Below are 23,166 nucleotides of genomic sequence, written 5' to 3' on the forward strand. Positions count from 1 at the left end.
TCCAATTCACCAAAAAGTAAGGCTAAAATATTTAAATATTTTGAAAAAAAGCCAGAAAATTGACAGTAAAATGATATGCCAATACAAAAGAGAAATTATTACAAAGTGACTATGTAACTACAGTGAGGTGTAACTACTACATTATCCATTAGATGTTCAATGACTTTTACTGTTACACATTCTTTACAAAAATCTAAAATTGCACAGGAAACACAGAACAGTGAAATATGTGAAACAGTCAGTGTCCAAACATGCATGCAATGATTACAGGACAGATCTTAGGCAAGAACCAACTAACAACTCAATTAACCCTCTTTCATCATCTAAGTTTTAAAACATGCTTGTCAAAAGCATTAGCACCAAACTTCAGGAAACATTGAGGTGCAATAAAACAAACTGTGACTGTCCATTATACAAAGCCACTGCAACAGACTAGAACAATGTAAAACCAGTAACCTAATGGAGAAAAAACTAGCAGAAATGAAAGACTCCTTTGCACAATTCATCCAAAGGTCAAAGTGATGTGTGTTTCTGAATCATCTGACTTAACGTTTGTGCAATCTAATTGTCCTGTTCCAACATCCAAATGTACTACTGGGTATATGGAATGCATTCTGTAATAAGTCGAGCTTTACTGAGCTGCTAAAGCACTTGAGTGCAGGCAGAGAAACATATTGTTCATTAAAAGCTATTATCATGTAAGGAATAACAACTTACATCTTTGATATTTGCAGCAGCATTGATGACAGGATATAGGAACACTTGGTGGTAAGGCAGTACATTTACGTCAACCTACAAGGGACAGTTCACCCAAAAGTGAAAATCCTCTCATCATTTACTCACCCTCATGCCATCCCAGATGTGTTTGACTTTCTTCTGCAGAACACAAATTAATTTTTTAGAACAATATGTCAGCCGTGTAGGTCCTAACAATGCAAGTGAATGGTGGCCAGAACTTTGAAGCTCTAAAAAGCACATAAAGCAGCATAAAAGTAATCCACAAGACTCCAGTGGTTAAATTCATATATTGAGAAGTGACATGACAGGTGTGGTTGAGAAACAGATCAATAAGAAAACACCTTTTCACTATAAATCTCCAATTTCACTTCCACATTCTTTTGTTTTAGCAATTCTCCGCCTTCATGCATATCACCACCTACTAGTTGGACTGGTCAAAGGTGGAGATTTATAGTAAAAAGGACTCAAATTGCCACCACACCTCATCAAATTTCTTCAGAAGACATGGATTAAACCATTGCTGTTGCATGTATACTACTTTTATGTCCTTTTTGAAGCTTCAAAGTTCTGGTCACCATTCACTTGGACCTACAGTTCTGAGATATTCTTTGTGTTCTGCAAATGAAAGTCACGAAAATCTGGGATGGCATGAGGGTAAGCAAATTGAGAGATTTTCATTTTTGGGTGAACTATCCCTTTCAAGCTTGACAGTGCCACATCAGTAAAAAGCACTTTTTACAAAACAATAAATAAATAAAAAATATCAGAGATGTGCAGATCATTTCTGGCATTTGGTAGAGAACAGTTTGTAAGATCAGTAGCTGCCGTAGGAAGAAAAAATTCTTCATTGACATCAGCTATAAAAATACAAAAAACCCGAAAGTCTTTGGCAGCCATATTTAAATTCACAATCTCTCTATCATTTGGTTATTAAATAATAAATGGTTCAGGACTTTAAAAAGGCTGCACATGTATAAACGTTCAGTGCCATCTTAATATTAAAAGAATGATGTTTAAAATAAGGAGAACATTTGAATGATTGTAAACGGCCAATTTGGAGTTTAAAGACCATTTAAAAGACACCTGAATCTCCAAGTGGATGAATAAAACTCTATTATGGTGACAGCTGTGTTATGACATGAAAAGAAGAAGAAAGCATGGACAGGTAAGGAGGGATGGTGTTGAATGAGTACAGGGTTCTTCTGTATCAAAGATGGTGCTGGTACTGAGACGCAGGCTGGAGTTTGGTGACCTGCCCGATGCCTTTGGTGACTCCCTCTCTGAAGAGCAGCTTAGATCCCACCTTCAAGTACTCTGGGTGTTTGATGAACTTGAATCGTACCACAGCTTTCTCACCAGTGCGGAGCTCATCCTGAGAGAGAGGAAACAAAGGTCAACACCAACAGGCAGGCAGACAGATTATCCAGATATCAAAATAGCTAGCTATCAATACAAACAGATAGACAGACCCAAAGGAAAGGCAAACAGCTAATTAGTTAACTGTCTCTCTAGCTAGACTCCTAGCCATTAATACAGACAGGCAGTTAAAGATCATCTATCTGTTAGGGCTGGGTATTGATACAAATGTCCTGATTCAATTCTGGTTCTCAAGCTTTCGAATCTTTGCCCACTCTAACCCTTCCTTTTTGATTTTCTGTTTCAAAAGAGGCTTTTTCTTTGCAATTCTTCCCATAAGTCCTGCACCCCTGAGTCTTCTCTTTACTGTTGTACATGAAACTGGTGTTGAGCGGGTAGAATTCAATGAAGCTGTCAGCGGAGGACATGTGAGGCGTCTATTTCTCAAACTAGAGACTCTGATGTACTTATCCTCTCGTTTAGTTGTACATCTGGACTTCCACAGCTCTTTCTGTCCTTGTTAGAGCCAGTTGTCCTTTAAGATTGTAGTGACACCTTTGTATGAAATATTTCCAGCATTGTATAGCCTTCATTCCTCAAAACAATGATTAACTGATGAGTTTCTAGAGAAAGCTTTTTCTTTTTGTGTCATTTTTGACCTAATATTGACCTTAAGACATGCCAGTCTATTGCATACTGTGGCAACTCAAAAATAAACACAAAGACAATGTTGAGCTTCATTTAATGAACCGCATAGCTTTCATCTGTGTTTGATATAATGGCAAGTGATTTTCTAGTACCATATGATCAATTTAGCATGATTACTCAAGAATAAGGTGTTGGAGTGATGCTGCTGTCTAGATTTGATAAAAAATTACTTTTTTCAAATAGTGATGGTGCTGATTTATTTACATCAGTAATGTCCTGACTATACTTTGTGATCAGTTGAATGCCACTTTGGTGAATTAAAGTACCAATTTCCTTCCGAAACAGCAAAATCTGTACATTATTCCAAACCTTAGGCCGCCAGTGTATGTTATTGTTTACATGCATAATGTGGACTATTTACAAGTTTTTACATTCATATGCAGAACACATGCTTAATCAGTACTGTCTCTTTAAGACTACCGGCAACAGCCAGTGAGCGCATATTAACATGAGCGCATATGTGTGATTAGAATTAAATGTTTCTTTTTCTTTTTAATCAAGAACTGACTGTAAAGAACAGCAAGGAAATTAAACTAACTTAACACCTTATGAATATTATAACTAGCCCTATAGAAACGAGTAAACCACTTTACTGATTAGGGACTGTTGCTTCTATAGTAAATATGTTTGTTTTCAACTTCATAACAGATTCTTTTTTCTTTTATCACACTTTTAATGATTTAGGAATCATTGTGATTCTAGGAATATCTGAAGCCAGGCCAGTTTGTTCCCTAATATCAGTTATAGAATATCATTAGAACAGGAAATATATTACTTTATCAATTATTCTACACTGTAGAATACTTGCCCTTGTGTTTACCACAGTTAAGACCATAGATGCTCGTCAGTTGTTAGTTAGGTACTCTTTCTTAAAAAAAAAAAAAAAAAAAACTTTTATTTGTAATGAAAAAATAATAAAAAAAGTTAATCTATTTTAATAATAAAAAAATATCTATTTATAATTATATATTTATATCTAATTATAGAACTTTTAATGTTTGTCACAAAGCAAATATTTTATTCTCATAACATTACCTGTTTACACACTATAAGGGTCATGATGCTGGTCTCTTGTCAATGGTTTGACAGGCTTCATGACTATGATAAATGATTAACATACAGGTGCGACACTCCTTCAACATTTCTAAATTGCACAAATAAAAAATATATACATATTCGTCTCTGGGTTGTTGTTGCTCACGTCAATGATGCCGAGATCTACTTTTATATTTAATTTAATCACTGAGAAGATTTACCTGCTAAATTAATCGCCAAAAATCACAAGCAGCCTCAAGAATGGACACAGAGTAGCCGTATAACACTTTTCCTTGAACAGAATATTGCACTACAGATCGCCAAGTTTGCTCAAAGGGGAAAGCGAGAGCTAGAAAGAGAGCACCTGCGTGCATGGTTGCCAGACTGCACAAAATAAGTAAAACATTGGGCAGAATATTTCCAATTTGCACAAGAATAAATCTCAAATTGGGGGTGTCACGTCTCTAATCTGGTAACCCTGAGGATGTTAAACGAGCTGCGGGCCACATTAAACCATGTGGAGGGCCGGATCTGGGCCGTAAGTTGCCCAGGTCTGATCTAGACAGACAGAACAAACAAACATAAAACAAAGATCAAAGGCAGATAGCTAGCTATCTATCGATACAGACAAAGACTCACCTTTCCTTGCAGAGCCTCAACTGTGGCTGTCTGTCTGACGTTGCCAACATGGACAGTGACCTGGAAGCCCTTATGGAAAGTTTTAGCATGGAACAGTAAAACGATCTCTGCCTCAAAGCTCCAGCAGATAGTGGGGTTCATCTCTGGGCTAACCATCACCATACCCTGCAACAGAACAACCAACACTCAATGGCCTGTTCACACCAGACACAATCCAACTCAAAGCATACATGTGAAAACCCCCTTTTTCACACCAAAGCTATTCATACCATGTCTGTCATTCTCTGTAAAAAGTTTGGATTCATGTGTGAATTGTTTACCATCTGAATAACAAAAAACTTGAAAAACAAATGTTGCTGATAGTTTTATCATTTCGTCATTACAAAACAAAAGTTCAATTTTCTGGCTTGTTTACACATAAAAGTCCCAAATTATGCACCAGATAAACTGGATCTGGGACTTTATTTATTGAGGACTCTTTGTCTGTGCCTGTCATAGTAAGGACAGACAATTTTTTCCATTCTATGAATACATTTTAAAAACTATTGGCCGATTAATCGGTTTTCGGCATTTCCCACCACCTTAGTTATCGGTATCAGCAAAATCCACAATCGGTCGACCTCTAATCATTATATTATAGTAGATGTTTTGCCGGTGACCAACTGTTTTTAGCAGGCTCTTCAATCAGTGAAATAGACTTTTTGGTGTCTGGGATGTCAAAGCTCAGCATAGATCATTCACACAGACTAACCTTTCGTAAGAGTGACCGGTCAAAATCTCCCAGTGCCAAAGTAGCTGCCTGGCCAGCTCTGAGCACCCTGCATCCTGAGCGGTTCCTCTGGATACTGCACACCATCAGCTCCCGAAACTGCCCATCATCTGTGGGTCCAACCACCAGCTGCTCCCCCTCCCGGCAGATCCCACTGCACATACGCACAGAACCAGTAGGCACATATGGTGTTTTTTCTGGACACATATACTGAGGTCAATAGGAAGCAGAGGAAGACATACCTGAAGAGATTTCCACCGACTACTGTTCCAACATCTGGCACTGTATAGATCTCATCAATCTACATAGTCATGAACACAGATTCATTCACTAAAGGAATAATGTAATAAAAAAATGTAAACACTGTCATCATTTACTGTACCTGAAACTCAGTGAGCTGTTGCATGAGTTCCTCTTGTTCCTTGCTGTTGCTGAGAGGAGGTAGAATGTTAAAGAAGACCTTCAGCAAATCCAGACTCTCGCCTGACACGCTGGACAGGGTGAAGATTGGAGTGATGCTGCAAAGTCCAACAAGTGATCAATGGAAAATAACGCATTTTGATGAGGCTGTTTAATATAAAGCATTAAAACGTCTTTGCACTCTTTATGTTTTGTGATTAAGAGGCTAGCCTGTTGTCATCGATGTCTCTGTTCTAAAACCTAGTGAGCTGCTTACATAGTTTTCCTATGTAAACATGTGAAAGATGTCTTTGATGGTTGCGCCATGCTTAGCTGTTTTTCTCACGCAAAAGCACTGCGGTTTCTAGACGCTGTGACAAATACAACTTGTCTCAAGACACCTGCATTCTGCTCTATTCGTGCTGTTATCTAGCTTTTTTGATGCAAGTACAGCTTCCCAATTGAAACATAACCTCGCATCTGACTGATTTCGAATGCTCTACATTTCGATAGCAACTCTGTGCAAACAGAAAGAGTCAAATAGGGAAATAGGGAGACACGACTCAATTGATTTTGTGAGTTTGTCGTTAACATGATGCTATGCTAACTACAGGATACCCTTAATGAGCATACAAATACACAGCATACACAAATATTGGATAAAATAGTATATTTCTACTTGTAATTAATTATTGTAACTTCGATTTTCCGGTTTTGAATTTTTTCTTTGTCCGCCATCTTGGGTGGATTTTGTAACCAAGCTTGAATCAGTGCATTTTAGGACTGCCTGAATTTTAGAACAGCCATTGCATCTGAAGTGCCCCATCATGCATTAAAATGCTGCCTACAGAGGCAGCTCACTGAGTTTTGGAATAGAGCGAATGTCTAGCTCTTTGGATGTACCTGGGTGACTGGGCGAACTTCTGGGCGGCAGTGACAGCATCATCTGTAGTGGAAACTAGCATGGGCACTTTGTTGCAGCCAGGCTGTTTGAGGATGCGCTCCAGCTGTCGGACAGTGCGCTCCACTGTGCCCTTAGTGCACAGGTCCACCTTACTCACCACAATATAGATGGGCACCTTCAATGCCATGGCCAGACCCAAGTGCTCCCGTGTTGTACCCGCTAGAAAAAGAGACAGAATTCTCAATAACACTGTTCTATTAACACTGAGAAACAGCACGCTTAAATGGTAGAAAATAGTTACTCAAAAGACATCTTCAGGAACTGGGGTCAAGTGGCATATTGAACTCTGACCTGGTCAGTCTTGCAAGGTTGCATGTTTTATATTAGTCTGAAGGCTAGGGTATCCTTTGTTTTTTTGTGTGCAGGTATGTCTTGCGTCAGTCAGGAACTCAAGCCTTTCAAAGTATACTCCTTTGACCGAGAGCCTGTACAGTCATGTATAACAACTGCTTTATGATACTCTTTAAGAACCTCCGTGGATGCGGACAGTCTTCACGTAAGGTGAGGATGACGGAATTTTCGCCATGTGCACAGTATGTAACGCATACCGGCCCGCAGAAAACCGAGGTATGCGAGGTTTAGCTTTTAGACTGGAAGGTACCAGGATGTTACAATGAGTGTTTCTGAGGAAGAACCAATCACAGGATTTGCCAAAGTTTTCATGGCATCAAATCTCTGAAAGATATGATATTCACAAACTCTACACATATTTCCTGGTCATTTCTTTGGTTTTTTTTGTACAACATTTTTTGGAGACTGTTTCATTATTTTAGTTTTTCATGTGATTTTGGATTTACCTACTCCTAAAAGGCACAAAACAAACTCTTGCTCATCACTTTAAATGTCAGTCCAATGGTATCTTCCTGTCTAAGTGGGTGGTTCTTGGCCAAAATAAGCTGCAAAATGGACCAGACTATATGAAGATAGTCAAAAAACTGACTATGTGAGACTAACTTTGTATAGACCTGATATACAAAAAGAAGATTTTGCACTAAACAGAAACTCCTTTAGATTCTCTGTGACTAATAATGCCTAGTGGACACTACATGACTCAAGTTCATCTCCTTTGATGTTTTAAGTTGGTGACTGTCTGCGACAAGAAGTCTTAGATCTCACGAAAAACTGTCTTATTGTGGACAGTCCTGCGACATGATGAGACTAGTCCCAGAAGCTATGATAGTTTTCAAAATAGCTTAATATCTAGACATCTCGTCACCAGATGTGAGCACTGTCCCGACGAGTGAGAGAATGTTGTGAACAAAAAACAATGAAATATAGAGAGCGCAAGATCTCAAAATCTGAACACAAATGGTCAAAAAAGAATAACAGGCGTAACGGTGATGTGTCTTGCTTGTACACTTATGATCGATAACCCAAAACACATCTTGATACCAGTGTTCACATGGCCACTGTTGGCGGCAAATGGTGAGGTTGAGACACTACAGTCCTGTATTAAATGCACCAGCATGAGGAAAACAAGACTGAGTCGGAGAGCGCTGACTGCAAGGCGTGTAGTGTACGCTTGGCTTAACCATTTCTCATAAACCAGTGCTGAGTGTGGGTGTGAAGGAGCCCTCCATCTGCAGAGCATAATGTGCATGCAAACACTGCAGCCATGTGTAAACAAAGACAGCAAACAAGGCCAGGGTACATGAATAGAAGTTCCTGAGCTAGTTTGCCCAAGCCCAGGTAGAAGTGACCACATCGTCATCTAAGTTTTCTACTTTATACAATTTTAACATTTTATGAAACATCATCGTTTGAGTAGTTGCACTTATAGAGCTGCCACCTCTAATCGATAAAAATCAAATAATAATAAAAAAATCTAATAAATAATCGACAACTAATTTTGTTATCATTTAGTTGGATATATGCTCTGTGCACAAAGAAGTTCCATCAGTGACATCACTTTAAAATAGTGCAAAATATGTTTGCATGATAAAACTTGTTTGAAAAATGACTGAAACCAGCTGAAGTGTAAAAAACACAAACATAATCATCCAGCACTAGGGGTGGGCCATACACCGGTAGACACGATAAACCAGTAGAAATTTGACAACCGGTATACATTTTTGATCATCGTCTCTATCACAGTCACGCAAAATCGCCACCGCATGGCAAGACATGTGCACCTCATTCTGTTCACGTACTACCCGGTACACTTTCTGTTGGAGAAATGGAAGAGGGGTGGCTTCACATGAAGAGATTTTTCAGCTTCTCAACAAAGTCAATAAAAAATCCCGCACACTTGACCATAAATACATTTTGCAATACTCCTTGCAAGTTAAGATAATGTGTGGGATTTTCTATTGACTACAGTTTGTGTCCTACGCATTTATTAATTATTTTTCAGGTTTGCGAGATTAGTTGTTCATTGGCGGCACTCAAGCAAAATTTTGGGTCACCGAAGCAAGTTCAATGACATCCATTTTGCATTCTAAAGTTTAACGTAGGCTGGTTATTTTTTGATGTATAAATGTTGACTTATATTGTTTTTTATTCTCGTTTATAATTTAGTAGTTTAAATTGTCCAGCTGCTTCTAAACTGTGGACATTCAAAAAATAAAAAAATTAAATCTACATTCCAATATAATGTAACATTTTCAATTTAAACCTTTTGAATACTATGTACTATATAACGTGCAATGGCTTTAATAAAATACAGGGGAAAAAACACCTTCATTACTGCTTGGTATTGTACTCCACTGATTGATGACAATGAAATGCAGCTGGTGCCAGCCAGACATCACTTCAGTCTTTTACGATGGACTTCAGCGGATGAACTGATGCCAAATCCAACTGTAAGACATGGGATGCTTCATATGCCTCTTCCTGAACCTTGGATTTAGGATAGACCCCAAAGAACCTCGCTGAATGACCTGCAATTTGAACTCCGATGCACCACACTGATCTCTGCCTGCATCATCTCGGTCTAATGATGGACTACACTCTTAAAATGGAACACATAGACAATCATTTAATGGCCAACAAACACCTTCATCAGCCAACTAACAAAGGACAATTGCATCTGAAGTTCTGCAGTTAATCCAGGATGAACTTCAAAGACATTAGTCTTTAATCTTACAGTTCTTACAAAATATTTGTTTAAACACTGTTTAGGAACTGGCCCCCACAGTGAGTCTGGTTTCTCCCAAGGTTATTTTTCTCTATTAACCGACATCTTATGGAGTTTTGTGTTCTTGCCACAGTCGCCTTTGGCTTGCTCACTGGGTTTCTAAATACAATTATTAATTAATTACTTAATCATTTCTTTTTTACACAATTTACAATCACATTTAATCAAACTACACAATGATCACTAAGACTTTATAGATATTACAGGTTCATTTTCTGTAAAGCTGCTTTGAAACGATGTTTGTTGTGACAAGCGCTATACAAATAAAAATAACTTGACTTAACAGAAATCTAATTCACTAAAGATATAATCAAAAATGTATTTATTATCATAACCACGGGAGATGGAAGGAGAATTTGAAACTTGTTAGTCATTATTTTTGCAATTCTATTTGGGGCCACAGATGCCGCACTCATTAGAATGCGACCGATGGTTACGCGTGTTTGTGTCTGATAAGCTAAAGCAGATCATTTGACAGCCAAAGGCGTTGAACTTTACTGTGTTGACATGCATTCTTGAAACTCCCATACTGCCAACATCAGCTGATTCACACACCCATGAATATAAGCACACTAGGTCAAGTCCATCTGTCACTCAATGTGAGATCTGACTGTGTGGCAGCGAAGTCAAATCTATCCAAAGTCCACCTTTCATTCGAGGTTAATGATTGGAGTAGACTGTCTGTGTTTGTGTTTGCATGGATTTGAGTATGGAAAAGCCAAAGCATTGAATTTATGGCCTCGGAGCAGTAAGACATTGTTTATCAACTTCTCAAACAACTGTTGCATAATTTAGACGCGCTGGTGTCAAGTTGCAGGCAGGACATCTTGCTCTGCTTGAAACATGTGCATGACCCTCTCGCCTACATATCTTTTCCAATACTTGACACACTACTGTCCCAACCAAAACAACTTAGTGACAGCTCAGCATAAGGGTCAGGAGCACAACATAAAGATGCACAGAGATGTATATGTGTCAGCACTTGTTTAGCATGAAATCAACAAAATAGCAAAAAACTAAACTAGTACAGTTACTGCCTCTTAATTTAATTACTTTTAAGTACATTACCAGAGTTTCACATTTCTAAAATGATCGTTTTCATGTATATTCTGTGTGTGACTTATGTGCAACGGTGAACAAGGCGGAAATATAGACGTAAGCCGGCGACCTTATTTGGCTTAAGTGGGTCCGGATCTGCCGTGATCAATTTGTCACCATCGCTTTAATTCAGCCATTAAATGGCATTGACATTGCATTGAACAATGTCTACTCTGACTTTGGTTAAACTTTTCCCCATATTGTTTTCACAACATTCTCCATTTTAAAGCATAGCTACAGACCAGTGACGCACGCGCCTGTTGGACGTCTGTTAGAAGGTAAAAGTGTTACAAGAACTCAAGAGCTTATTTGAATTTGAGAACATGTACAATAAATATGTCTACAAGCAAGTCATACACATTATGCAAGTAAAAGTTTCTTTTTGCTTTATCCTGTGTATTTTGTATCCAAAGACGAGACCTCCCCATTTTCTTTTCATGTCTCTTTTAATATCCTTTCTGTTATTTACAGCCATTGGTGATCAAAAAGATACATTATTTTTAATCATACATTGCACGAATGAAGGAAAAAACATCCATGCAACTTCTTGCTCGTTAATGTGCGCTGCGCTCTTTCAACCGTAAACACTCATTCGCAAAGCAGCCATTCTCTTAAAGAGATGGTACCAATTTAGCACTTGTTATATGATATGAGGGTGCTTCAGCAAGGCTGGAAACGGGCAGATTCATCTTTGTGAAGGACGCATGAATCAAGCCACATCCAGGATATCCTGGAAGAAAACTTGCTTCCTTCTGCTCTGACAATATTCCCCAACTCTGCGGATTGGTTTTTCCAGCAGTACAATGCTCCATGCCACACAGCCAGATCAATCAAGGTGTGGCTGGAGGAGCACCGGATCAAGACCCTGTCATGGCCAGCCTAATCTCCAGACCTGAACCCCATTGAAAACCTCTGGAATGTGATCAAGAGTAAGACGGATGGCCACAAGCCATCGAACATTAACTTTTGTGCCAGGAGTGACATAAAGTCACCCAACAGCAATTAGAAAGACTGGTAGAGAGCATGCCAAGATGCATGAACGCACACACACTGATCAGCCACAACATTAAAATCACCTGCCTAATATTGTGTAGGTCCCCCTACAGCTCTGAAAACAAATTCTCAGTTTCTCTGGATTTATTTATTTATATATATATATATATATATATATATATATATATATACACACACACATACACAATGGCGGCCAAAACTTTGGAATAATGTACAGATTTTGCTCTTATGGAAAGAAATTGGTACTTTTATTCACCAAAATGGCATTCAACTGATCACAATGTATAGTCAGAACATTAATAATGTGAAAAACTACTATTAAAATACATTAATACAAAAAAGATCTTAAATTACTTAAGTGTTCTCATCAAAAATCCTTCATGTGCAGCAATGACAGGTTTGCAGATCTTTGGCATTCTAGCTGTCAGTTTGTCCAGATACTCAGGTGACATTTCACCCCACACTTCCTGTAGCACGTGCCATAGATGTGTCTGTCTTGTCGGGCACTTCTCACACACCTTACAGTTTAGCTGATCCCACAAAAGCTCAATGGGGTTAAGATCCATAACACTCTTTTCCAATTATCTGTTGTCCAATGCCTGTGTGTCTTTGCCCACTCTAACCTTTTCTTTTTGATTTTCTGTTTCAAAAGTGGCTTTTTCTTTGCAATTCTTCCCATAAGGCTTGCACCCCTGAGTCTTCTCTTTACTGTTGTACATGAAACTGGTGTTGAGCGGGTAGAATTCAATGAAGCTGTCAGCGGAGGACATGTGAGGCGTCTATTTCTCAAACTAGAGACTCTGATGTACTTGTCCTCTTGTTTAGTTGTACATCTGGACTTCCACATCTTATTCTGTCCTTGTTAGAGTCAGTTGTCCTTTGTCTTTGAAGACTGTAGTGTACTACTTTGTATGAAATCTTCAGTTTTTTGGCAATTTCAAGCATTGTATAGCCTTCATTCCTCAAAACAATGATTAACTGATGAGTTTCTAGAGAAAGCTTTTTCTTTTTGTGTCATTTTTGACCAAATATTGACCTTAAGACATGGCAGTCTATTGCATACTGTGGCAACTCAAAAACAAACACAATGTTAAGTTTCAATTAATGAACCAAATAGCTTTCATCTGTGTTTGATATAATGGCAAGTGATTTTCTAGTACAAAATTATCAATTTAGCATGATTACTCAAGAATAAGGTGTTGGAGTGATGCTGCTGTCTAGATTTGATCAAAAATAACTTTTTTCAAATGGTGATGGTGCTATTTTATACATCAGTAATGTCCTGACTATACTTTGTGATCAGTTGAATGCCACTTTGGTGAATTTAAGTACCAATTTCCTTCCGAAATCTGTACATTATTCCAAACTTTTGGCTGCCAGTATGTGTGTGTGTATTTATATATATATATATATATATATATATATATATATATATATATACACACACACACACTACCGTGTAGTGTTTGAAACACTTATGCATTCTTTATTATTATATATATTTTTTTTTTACATTTTAGAATAATAGTAGTCATCAAAACTATGGAATAACTTAAATGGAACTATGGGAATTATGTTGTGACTAAACAAAATCCAAAATAAATGAAACTGTGTTATATTTTAGCATCTTCAAAGTAGTCACACTTTGCCTGGAATTTGCAGACATGTTCTTGAGGTATCACCCTGGGATGCTTTTTAAACTGTATTGAAGGAGTTCCCATCTATGTTGGGCATTTATTGGCTATTTTTCTTTATTATTTGGTCCAAGTCATCAATTACATTAGATGTATACACTCACCTAAAGGATTATTAGGAACACCTGTTCAATTTCTCATTAATGCAATTATCTAATCAACCAATCACATGGCAGTTGCTTCAATGCATTTAGGGGTGTGGTCCTGGTCAAGACAATCTCCTGATCTCCAAACTGAATGTCAGAATGGGAAAGAAAGGTGATTTAAGCAATTTTGAATGTGGCATGGTTGTTGGCGCCAGACGGGCCGGTCTGAGTATTTCACAATCTGCTCAGTTACTGGGATTTTCACGCACAACCATTTCTAGGGTTTACAAAGAATGGTGTGAAAAGGGAAAAACATCCAGTATGCGGCAGTCCTGTGGGCGAAAATGCCTTGTTGATGCTAGAGGTCAGAGGAGAATGGGCCGACTGATTCAAGCTGATAGAAGAGCAACTTTGCCTGAAATAACCACTCGTTACAACCAAGGTATGCAGCAAAGCATTTGTGAAGCCACAACACGCACAACCTTGAGGCGGATGGGCTACAACAGCAGAAGACCCCACCAGGTACCACTCATCTCCACTACAAATAGGAAAAAGAGGCTACAATTTGCAAGAGCTCACCAAAATTAGACAGTTGAAGACTGGAAAAATGTTGCCTGGTCTGACGAGTCTCGATTTCTGTTGAGACATTCAGATGGTAGAGTCAGAATTTGGCGTAAACAGAATGAGAACATGGATCCATCATGCCTTGTTACCACTGTGCAGGCTGGTGGTGGTGGTGTAATGGTGTGGGGGATGTTTTCTTGGCACACTTTAGGCCCCTTAGTGCCAATTGGGCATAGTTTAAATGCCACGGCCTACCTGAGCATTGTTTCTGACCATGTCCATCCCTTTATGGCCACCATGTACCCATCCTCTGATGGCTACTTCCAGCAGGATAATGCACCATGTCACAAAGCTCGAATCATTTCAAATTGGTTTCTTGAACATGACAATGAGTTCACTGTACTAAAATGTCCCCCACAGTCACCAGATCTCAACCCAATAGAGCATCTTTGGGATGTGGTGGAACGGGAGCTTCGTGCCCTGGATGTGCATCCCACAAATCTCCATCAACTGCAAGATGCTATCCTATCAATATGGACCAACATTTCTAAAGAATGCTTTCAGCACCTTGTTGAATCAATGCCACGTAGAATTAAGGCAGTTCTGAAGGCGAAAGGGGGTCAAACACAGTATTAGTATGGTGTTCCTAATAATCCTTTAGGTGAGTGTATATTATATACATCAATACATTTTTTGTTTTATAATTAAATATATTATATTTAAATTTTTGGCACATATATGTTGGCACATATATGTTGGCACAATTATATTTTTGTCAAAAAAACTAATTTCAAACATTTAAGCATATGCCTTCAGATCAAAAGATTTTTAAGATCATGAGAAACATTTCAGTCAAGTGTTTCAAAAGCTTTGACCAGTAGTGTATATGTGTGTGTGTGTGTGTGTGTGTGTGTGTGTGTGTGTGTGTGTGTGTGTGTGTGATGATGATGATGCCACCTTCTCGGTTTTCTTATATATATTTTTTTGTCTTCAGTTGCATTACACTTACAGTACATGGTGTCAAAAGTCTGGCAAGTAAAAACAAATATTTACTAGGCAATGGCGATTCTTTTTCCTATGTGTTTGTAGAGGGTTGGGACTACACTGTACATGCATATATGGAGTAGAAATACAAGTTCCAGATTTTCAAAAATTAGTAGAGCACAGTGCTAGCAACACCAAGGTCATCGGTTCAATTTACAGGGAATGTGTATATCTTGAAAGCACGGCAAGCTTTGAATAAAAGTGTTTGCCAAATGCAAAAATGTAAAAATACAAATGTAAATAAACATGTCTAGTCTATGAGTTTCCACACATTAAAGCCTCCATCCTCAGTTGTCCAATCACAAAGTTTAGTTCTGTCTTGCATTCAAAACTAGACTAACATGGCTCAGGTTTCTGAGTACTTTCCTTTGGCCCGATCACTGACGCTCACCGGAGCAGCCCTGGGGTATTTTGGGGTGTAGAAGACATAAGGAATGGTGCGACACTTAAAAATGACATTCCACATTACATAAGATCATATGGTAGACTCTTATTGAGTAACCAAGAGACCATCTGATTTACTGCACCATGCCAAAAAAGACTGACGTGTTCAAACAGTACGAGGTTTATTTGTGTCACTTTTATCAGAGCATGCTTCATTACACTCTTTAATCTAAATCTAAAGATAAACGTTTAAAGCAAATGCAGTCTAAAAGCATAAACTGTTATGCAATCTCAAACATGCTATGAATGCACAGGGCTTACCGATGCCAGTGTTTGCACTGACGACAAGCATGGCAAAGTCTGGACAGTAGCTGGTTAAGCCAAAGATGGTGGTCTTCAGGTATTTGTGGTGGCCTGCCAGGTCAATGAAGGTGATCATTTTTGAGGCACTCTCACAGATCTCCTCTGCTGTTCGGGACTCACTGTAGTTCACCACCTATGATATGATCAGAAACTAAAGGTTAAAGATGATCATGGCTAGAACAAGTCGAGACGGAACTATGTGTTTTATAAAATTTGTTAACTCAAGTGTTACATGTTGTGAAGCTGTTTTTGCATGAATGCAGACTTCCAAGTTCCAAACAAAAATAGAAAATAATCTAATGAGTTTAAGAACCATTCATTTGTTAAGCATTTAATTAACTGGATTATATACTGGATTAGACCCACTATTTTGGTATTTCCACCATACCAAACAATTTTGCCAATTCTTTGTTTCTTGTTAAACAGAGCTTTTATTTTGACAGAAAATTTAATGAAGTGCTTTTAGTTTGTATGTTCTTGATGGCTTCTCACTTCCGGATAAGCAGTTTGCTGTATGGCCTTATGTGCTTATAAAACCACAAATGGCTGCTATTTAATTTAATAACTATATAGTCTGCATATGCTGCATGCTTCAAGGTTAATGCTTGCTCTGCTCTCCGTCATCTGCTACAGACTGCATGTGATGATCATGATAAGAGACTATTTAGCCTTGAAAGGGACTTTGCTCTTGATGCTATTCTTGTTACTAGAGGCACCAAAACAATAAACAATTGTTTCTAAACAGGTTTCCCAAAGCCTCACCTCTCCTTTGCTATCAAAACCCAATATCTCAATGCTGATGCTGGAGGTTCTTCCTGTCTGGATTTCATGCAGGTGTCTGAAGAGGTTGAGTCGTGCCCGTCCTCTGCCATTGTCCAGCTCTCCCTGAGTAAGAACACCAAGCAGAGTGGACTTCCCTGAGTCCACGTTGCCCAACACAGCTACACGCAGGTCCAGGAACTGTCGAGGAATCAAATACAGGCGTAAGACAATCAAATACATAAGATGAATGTGACACAAAAACATGCTCAGTATCTCAAACATTCACCTGCTGATCATCTGGCACTTTCCTGATGAGGACTTCAGCTATTCTGTGTAGTTCGTCAGAGTCATAATCCACCTCCCTCTCCCTGAGAACTGTGATGTCAGCACCCACCCTGAACACAATCAATAACCACATTACACTTATTCTATTGTGTATATGGTGATACATATAAATAAAACAACAACATCTAAATGGGTAAATCTTACCCAGGTATGTTCTTGACAATATTTGTGAGATTCACCCAAATTTTAAGTAAGGATTTAATATATTTATGGGATACAACTGATAATTTTACATGTTAATATTCACATCCAAAATGAACTATGTATGTAATAGAGGGCATTCAGGCTGAGGGCAGTGTGTTTGTGCATTTCTGCTCATACTTCTCAGCCATCCTGTGGAGTGTTTTGAGCGAAGCTCTCATATCGTCCTCTGACAGGCCCACCAGCAGCCCGTTGTCCTCCACACCGATCTGATACACAGCCTCCCCTCGGCCCTCCTGTAACCTCCACTTCATCTGTGTGGCCAGGTGCTCAAAGCGGTACTGTGTGGGGTTAACCAGCTTCAGCTATGTTAAAGAAAACACAGAGGCAATGCTAGAAATAATAAAGAGTGTGAAAGATTTACAAATTGGAGTGTTTAGTGGAGACCTGGGCGTGGGCAGTAAACACAAATTTCATTATTTACTCACTCTTATGTCATTACAAACCCATATGCTGTCATTTTCCCCCCAAGGAACACAAAAGGAATTCATGCAACTCTTTTCCATTTGACGACAGTTCATAGTCACCGAAGAGTCAATAAGGCCTTAAGAGTTCATGAATAATGCCCTACATTTTGATATGTTCCTCACACAAACATACTGTATGGCTTCAGACGACTTGAAATATAGTGCATACATTAAATGGACTACTCTTATGGTTTTTTTGCCCCCCTCTTTTTTTGAACTTAACGTGGCCACTGTTAACCACTGTTTCCACACAGCATGTAAGTTTTGAATGACATGAGGGTGAGTAAACAATGACAGAATTAAAGGGATAGTTCACCCAAAATGAACATTCTCTCATCATTTACTCACCCTCATGCCATCCCAAATGTGTTTGACTTTCTTTCTTCAGCAGAGCACAACAAAGAGTTTTATAAGAATATTTCAGCTCTAGGTCCATACAAGTGAATGGTGACCAGAACATAAAGGCAGCATAAAAGTAATCCAGTGTTCTGCTGAAGAAAGTAAGTCATACACATCTGGGATGGCATGAGGGTGAGTAAATGATGAGAGAACTTTCATTTTTGGGTGAACTATCCCTTTAAGTCTGTAAGCCTCAGTTCAAGTGTATTGTAATGATAATTGTAGGGTAATCGAAGGCATGAAATCAATGCTGTTTTGTTTACTTGCAGCTAAAAGGGCAACAGCTGTGGAGTATAAAAAGCTCTGCTAATCTACAGTTGCATACAGTTACAGAGGTGACTCTTTGAGAGCTGAGGCCGAGCTAACGGAAAATATTAGATATGACATATACAGTAGCTTAATCATTCTACAAATATTCATGAGAAAAGGTGAACAGCACTGTTGTGTCCAACAAAATATGTGGTGATAATGTTTGGAGAAGTTGGTTTGTGTAAAGTTTACCTTGTACTCAATGTTTCCCTCTTCAACCTGCAACAAAAGACAGAAGTTGATCTTGAATAAAGTTCAAAAGTCACAGGTTCAGTTTTCAAACGCACAAAGACTTTAGCCTACATCGGAAGAGAAAAGTGTCGAGTTGACCCAGTTTAAAGCAATGTCAATGAATTTGATGGGCCATAAAAAATAGGGTCTGCTTATATATGGTATGTCTTGCCTATACATGTCCAACATATGATATCACAACTGACAAACAAAAAGAGGCTTGGAAAAGCCTTCAGCTTGAACTTTTGTTTTAACTAAATTAATGTGGTTAATTAACCAAGTTAAAAGGATATTCACACAAAAATTGATGAGAGAATTTTCATTTTTGGGTGAACTATTTTGCTCAATGTATTTTTATAAAACTGTGTATCCGATAAGCAAACCGAATGACAAATTAATAGCCGATCATATAATTTAATTTTATATAAAAAATAAAAACGAATGAAATGTTTGCTCTTGTTGTGCATAATCTAGAGTGAAAAAAGTTTGGAAAACTATTTTAATAAATTTTATGAATAACAATTAGCATATTGGTTTACATAATAAAATTCATAATAGAAATGCTTTTAAATAGATATACAGTCATGAAACTTATATATATAAATAACATATATTCATATCAGAAAAACAAACTATTAATCTGTAAAACATTACATAATATTTATGAATAACTCCTTAATAACTGTTGGTAACAGTTGATTTCACATAAATATGTTTCACTATGGAAAAAGTTGAACATGTCAAAAGAAATGGCAAATATATGTGTTATGTTTTGACCAAAACATTCTGCTTGATCACATTATAAACATCAATTTAGATCAAATGAACAAGAAAACTACTGAATGCAAATATTCCACCAATGACAAGACAAGCAAACGGCCAACAACAATGAATCAGTTATTCATCATCATGTCTTCCCGCCTTTATTCTTGATGTTTACAAACACAGCTGTTGCAGCGTGTCAAATTGCTGCCAGTTCACTCTGATAATAGTAATAAAATAATTAAAAACACATTTATAAACAAACTGAATAACGTTCAATGGTCCGCCACCTCACGTTACATTTGCTGTCTTTATTTTACAGTAAGATTCTCTACGTGTCCATTGTTCTTTCAACATAAACTATAAAAGTACCAATTACCAGCCAAAGGGAGTTACTCTCTCTCACAGACAACACTGCTCATGAACTGTCTGAAACACCTGGTTTGCAGTGCAGCCATTACATCTGTGACAAAGCTACGTCACTATGTAACACATCTGCATAATGCCCGCTTCAGGAATGCGCTGCTCAGGAAGATTTGGGAACTGAAACTCTGGCCCTGTCCCAATACCCCTACTTGTGGTTTTGGTCTCTCCTACTTACCCACTTGTCTTGTGTATTTCTGTTTTAGGCCACTAGTGTGTAAGTAGACGGACGACGGCGAGTGTGTGGATGACTTTCGATTGCACGTTCGGACACTCTTAGACTTAAAGGTGTTGGTGCTGGTTGTGACAGCTGTTTTTGATTGACAGCTGAAGACTGATTGTTTTTGGTAGCGGTGACAGTTATAGCCTACTTAAAATAATAAATAACTGAAAATTTTACATATATTTTCATTTATTAATACACTACTGGTTGTTGGAAGTGTATTGTGATGCAGAAAATATATATGTAGATTTTTATAATGTTTTATAATGTGAAAATAATTGTAAAAGTTCATTAGTTTTAATCATTTTGATTTTCAATACTTGTTTAACTGTATTGCATCATCCATAACTGCAGTAAATTATGAAATATAAGCAATGACTCTGTTTCACAATACACTGCATAAAATAAAATAAAAATGTTATTCTATTATTAATATTACAAATATTAATGTTTGATCCATTAATAGCTACTAATACAAACCATTTAAATGATATGCTTTGGCTTGTCATTTATACAGTATAAGACGACCAAAGACTGCTTTACACAACGTATCAGTATGTGATTTCATACAACAAATAAAAAGCATTAAAACGTATATTTTAAATACATAAAAATGAGAATTAAACTTGTGATAGCTGATACACTTGTAATTTTAAAACAACATTTACTAGACTGCATGTTGTATGTCACACTGGCTGATAAATGACCAAAATCACCAGCAGTATTAGGCAAGAACAAACAAAATAAGGTGATTACTGGGCAAGAAGGATAACAAAGAGGTTTATAAATATAAATAATATTTTGTGCTTATGATGCTGCTATTAAGTCATCCATGTTGAAAAGCTTCCCATCACGTCATCATGGCGAAAATACACCGACCACTCAGGTAGGCGAGGTGTGATGAACTCTGGGATACACATAGCCTGAAAGTCCACTCCGAAGCGGTATACGCACTAGTGAGGATTTAGTGTGGGTTAAGTGCACTGAGCTTTGGCATGTTTTAGACATTGGACAGTCTTGAACACTTATGGAGCTTTTCCACTGCACGGTACAGCTAGACTCGACTCAATTTTGGGGGGTTTTCACAGTGGATAGTACCTGGTACTTTTTTTAGTACCACCTCGGTCAAGGTTCCAAGCAAGCCAAGCCGATACAAAATGTGACGTCAAAACCCTGCAGATCACTGACTGGTCAGAGAGAATCATCACTACCAGCGTCACTGGATTTGCGACACAAGACATCAACCTGCTAGTTTTAAAGTTAGCAACAGTGATAGCAGTATCATTTGTTCACACGACTTTCTAATTGTAAAAAGAAATGGCTGTGTGCAAAACTGCGCAGTGGATAAAGAGGTGCAGACGTTCCTCTCGTTAGCGACGAATGAAACGACACAAAACTAAAAAGTATTTCAGGAATTCTCTCAGCTGTTGGCTAACACAGGACCTACCAACAGTGTAGGGAAAAGTAAGAAAAATCTTAAAAGTGACTACAGAACCATCAAGGACTACAACAGTCGGAGTGGTTCAAACAGAAGAAAGTGGAAGTGGTTCGACCAAATGGATGCTATCTATGGCAATGGGAGGGAGAGTGCCCTGGACTCGGCCACGGCATTATAGGAGTCCACGATGGAGGATGGTACGTTTTGTTGTGCTGACTCTATACTCTGATTGAAAGCTTCACTTTATTTAGTTGACCAGCTACTGGAAAGCTTTCTTCTAAACCAACCAGGCCAATTTAACTGTTACACTTGTGTAAAATCATCATGCAATAACTGCCTTATGCAGCACAATGAGCTAGTAGCTAACAGCTAGCGGTCGTGTTATTGTTTATGGTCAGTAATGTTTGTGTTGCGTTTAAGATGATGTCACGGTAGTAGAGGCGACACAACTATGACGATCAGCCTATAATCCCACCCACGTTGAGGCGGCACTAAACTGCAGTGGAAAAGCAAGCTCAGAAAAGTAAAGCGAGCAGAATCGAGTCAAACGGTAACTTGCAGCATAACCTTGGTTATGGTAAGGGGTGTCACATTTCCGACACACGCTCTAAGTGGTTGACCAATCACAACACACAGGGCTTTTCGGAAAGGGGGGCTTTAAAGAGACAGGTGCTACAACAGTGTTTCAGACAGAGGGTGAAAAGAAGTGCCGCGGCAACGTACAGTATTATAAATATGTTTTTTTTTTGTTGTTTTTTTTTACATTTAAGCATTTTAACCTATTCTAGTAGACCCCCAAAAATAAAATTATGAACCTATAATGAGCGTAATATGGGCTCTTTATAACACTTAAAAGAAAAGTGACTACTCATTTTCCTTTACACAGTCATATAAATGTTAATTAAAATGTTTTTATATCCATGTTATTTGCCAACGTCTCAAGTGTAATTGGCTAGATTTGTGTGTAGTAAAAGTTGAAGCAACAGCAGATGAGGAAGTCGGGCTCACCTCTGGAGGTAGATAAGGCGGGTTATTGCTGGCTTTGGGGTACCGGGCTGACCGGTGTTTAAACTTTTTGCAATTTTTCGCGGTTGATTTTCTGCTGGCAGTCACTCCAGCCCCATTACTCGCTCCCTGAGAGCTGGACTTCTGTGTGGAAACGGTCCCGAACAGCTCCGACACCCGCGTATCCATTTCTATTCAAACCCCTGAAATAATCCAACAGACTGACTGATAAACTACTGCGTTTGTCCTACGCCATCCCCCCTGCTGCATGCATTTGGTTAAAGCAGATATAAACACACGGAGAGGGACGGAAACATTATTTGTAAACTCGAGCCGGTAGGGCTCAACCCCCCTCCCGCACAAAACGAAAACAACTGATCGTCCGATTGAAGTTTGCGGAAGTGCGTCGTGCAAACGTCCTATTCGTGACGTCACTCCAAGTTGAACAATTTAACCTAAAAATGTTTTCTTATTTAATTATTTATTGCATAATAATTTTGTATGTAAAAATAAAACGGAAAGAGATACATGTGTACTAAATATTTGCCTATACAAATCTATATATCATTTTAATATGCAAGCATAATTTTCGATACAAAAAATTATTCGA

At 38.2% G+C, this 23,166-nt stretch overlaps 1 protein-coding gene across 1 annotated transcript; it reads right to left on the reverse strand.

Annotated features, from left to right (window-relative positions):
- Positions 1 to 6: 6 nt before the first annotated feature.
- Positions 7 to 22,934, reverse strand: LOC127642357 (GTP-binding protein 2-like). The gene is made up of 12 exons (XM_052124969.1): positions 22,560 to 22,934; positions 18,667 to 18,693; positions 17,420 to 17,604; positions 17,040 to 17,148; positions 16,754 to 16,951; positions 15,950 to 16,124; positions 6,548 to 6,767; positions 5,628 to 5,763; positions 5,488 to 5,546; positions 5,228 to 5,399; positions 4,477 to 4,641; positions 7 to 2,110 (listed from the first exon to the last, which is right to left on the reverse strand). The coding sequence occupies exons 1-12, from the start codon at positions 22,743 to 22,745 to the stop codon at positions 1,946 to 1,948; spliced, it is 1,797 nt and encodes a 598-aa protein (XP_051980929.1). The 5' UTR covers positions 22,746 to 22,934; the 3' UTR covers positions 7 to 1,945.
- Between the last annotated feature and the right edge of the window lie 232 nt (positions 22,935 to 23,166).

This window comes from Xyrauchen texanus, unplaced genomic scaffold (assembly GCF_025860055.1).
Source record: "Xyrauchen texanus isolate HMW12.3.18 unplaced genomic scaffold, RBS_HiC_50CHRs HiC_scaffold_564, whole genome shotgun sequence".
Classification (NCBI taxonomy): domain Eukaryota; kingdom Metazoa; phylum Chordata; class Actinopteri; order Cypriniformes; family Catostomidae; genus Xyrauchen; species Xyrauchen texanus.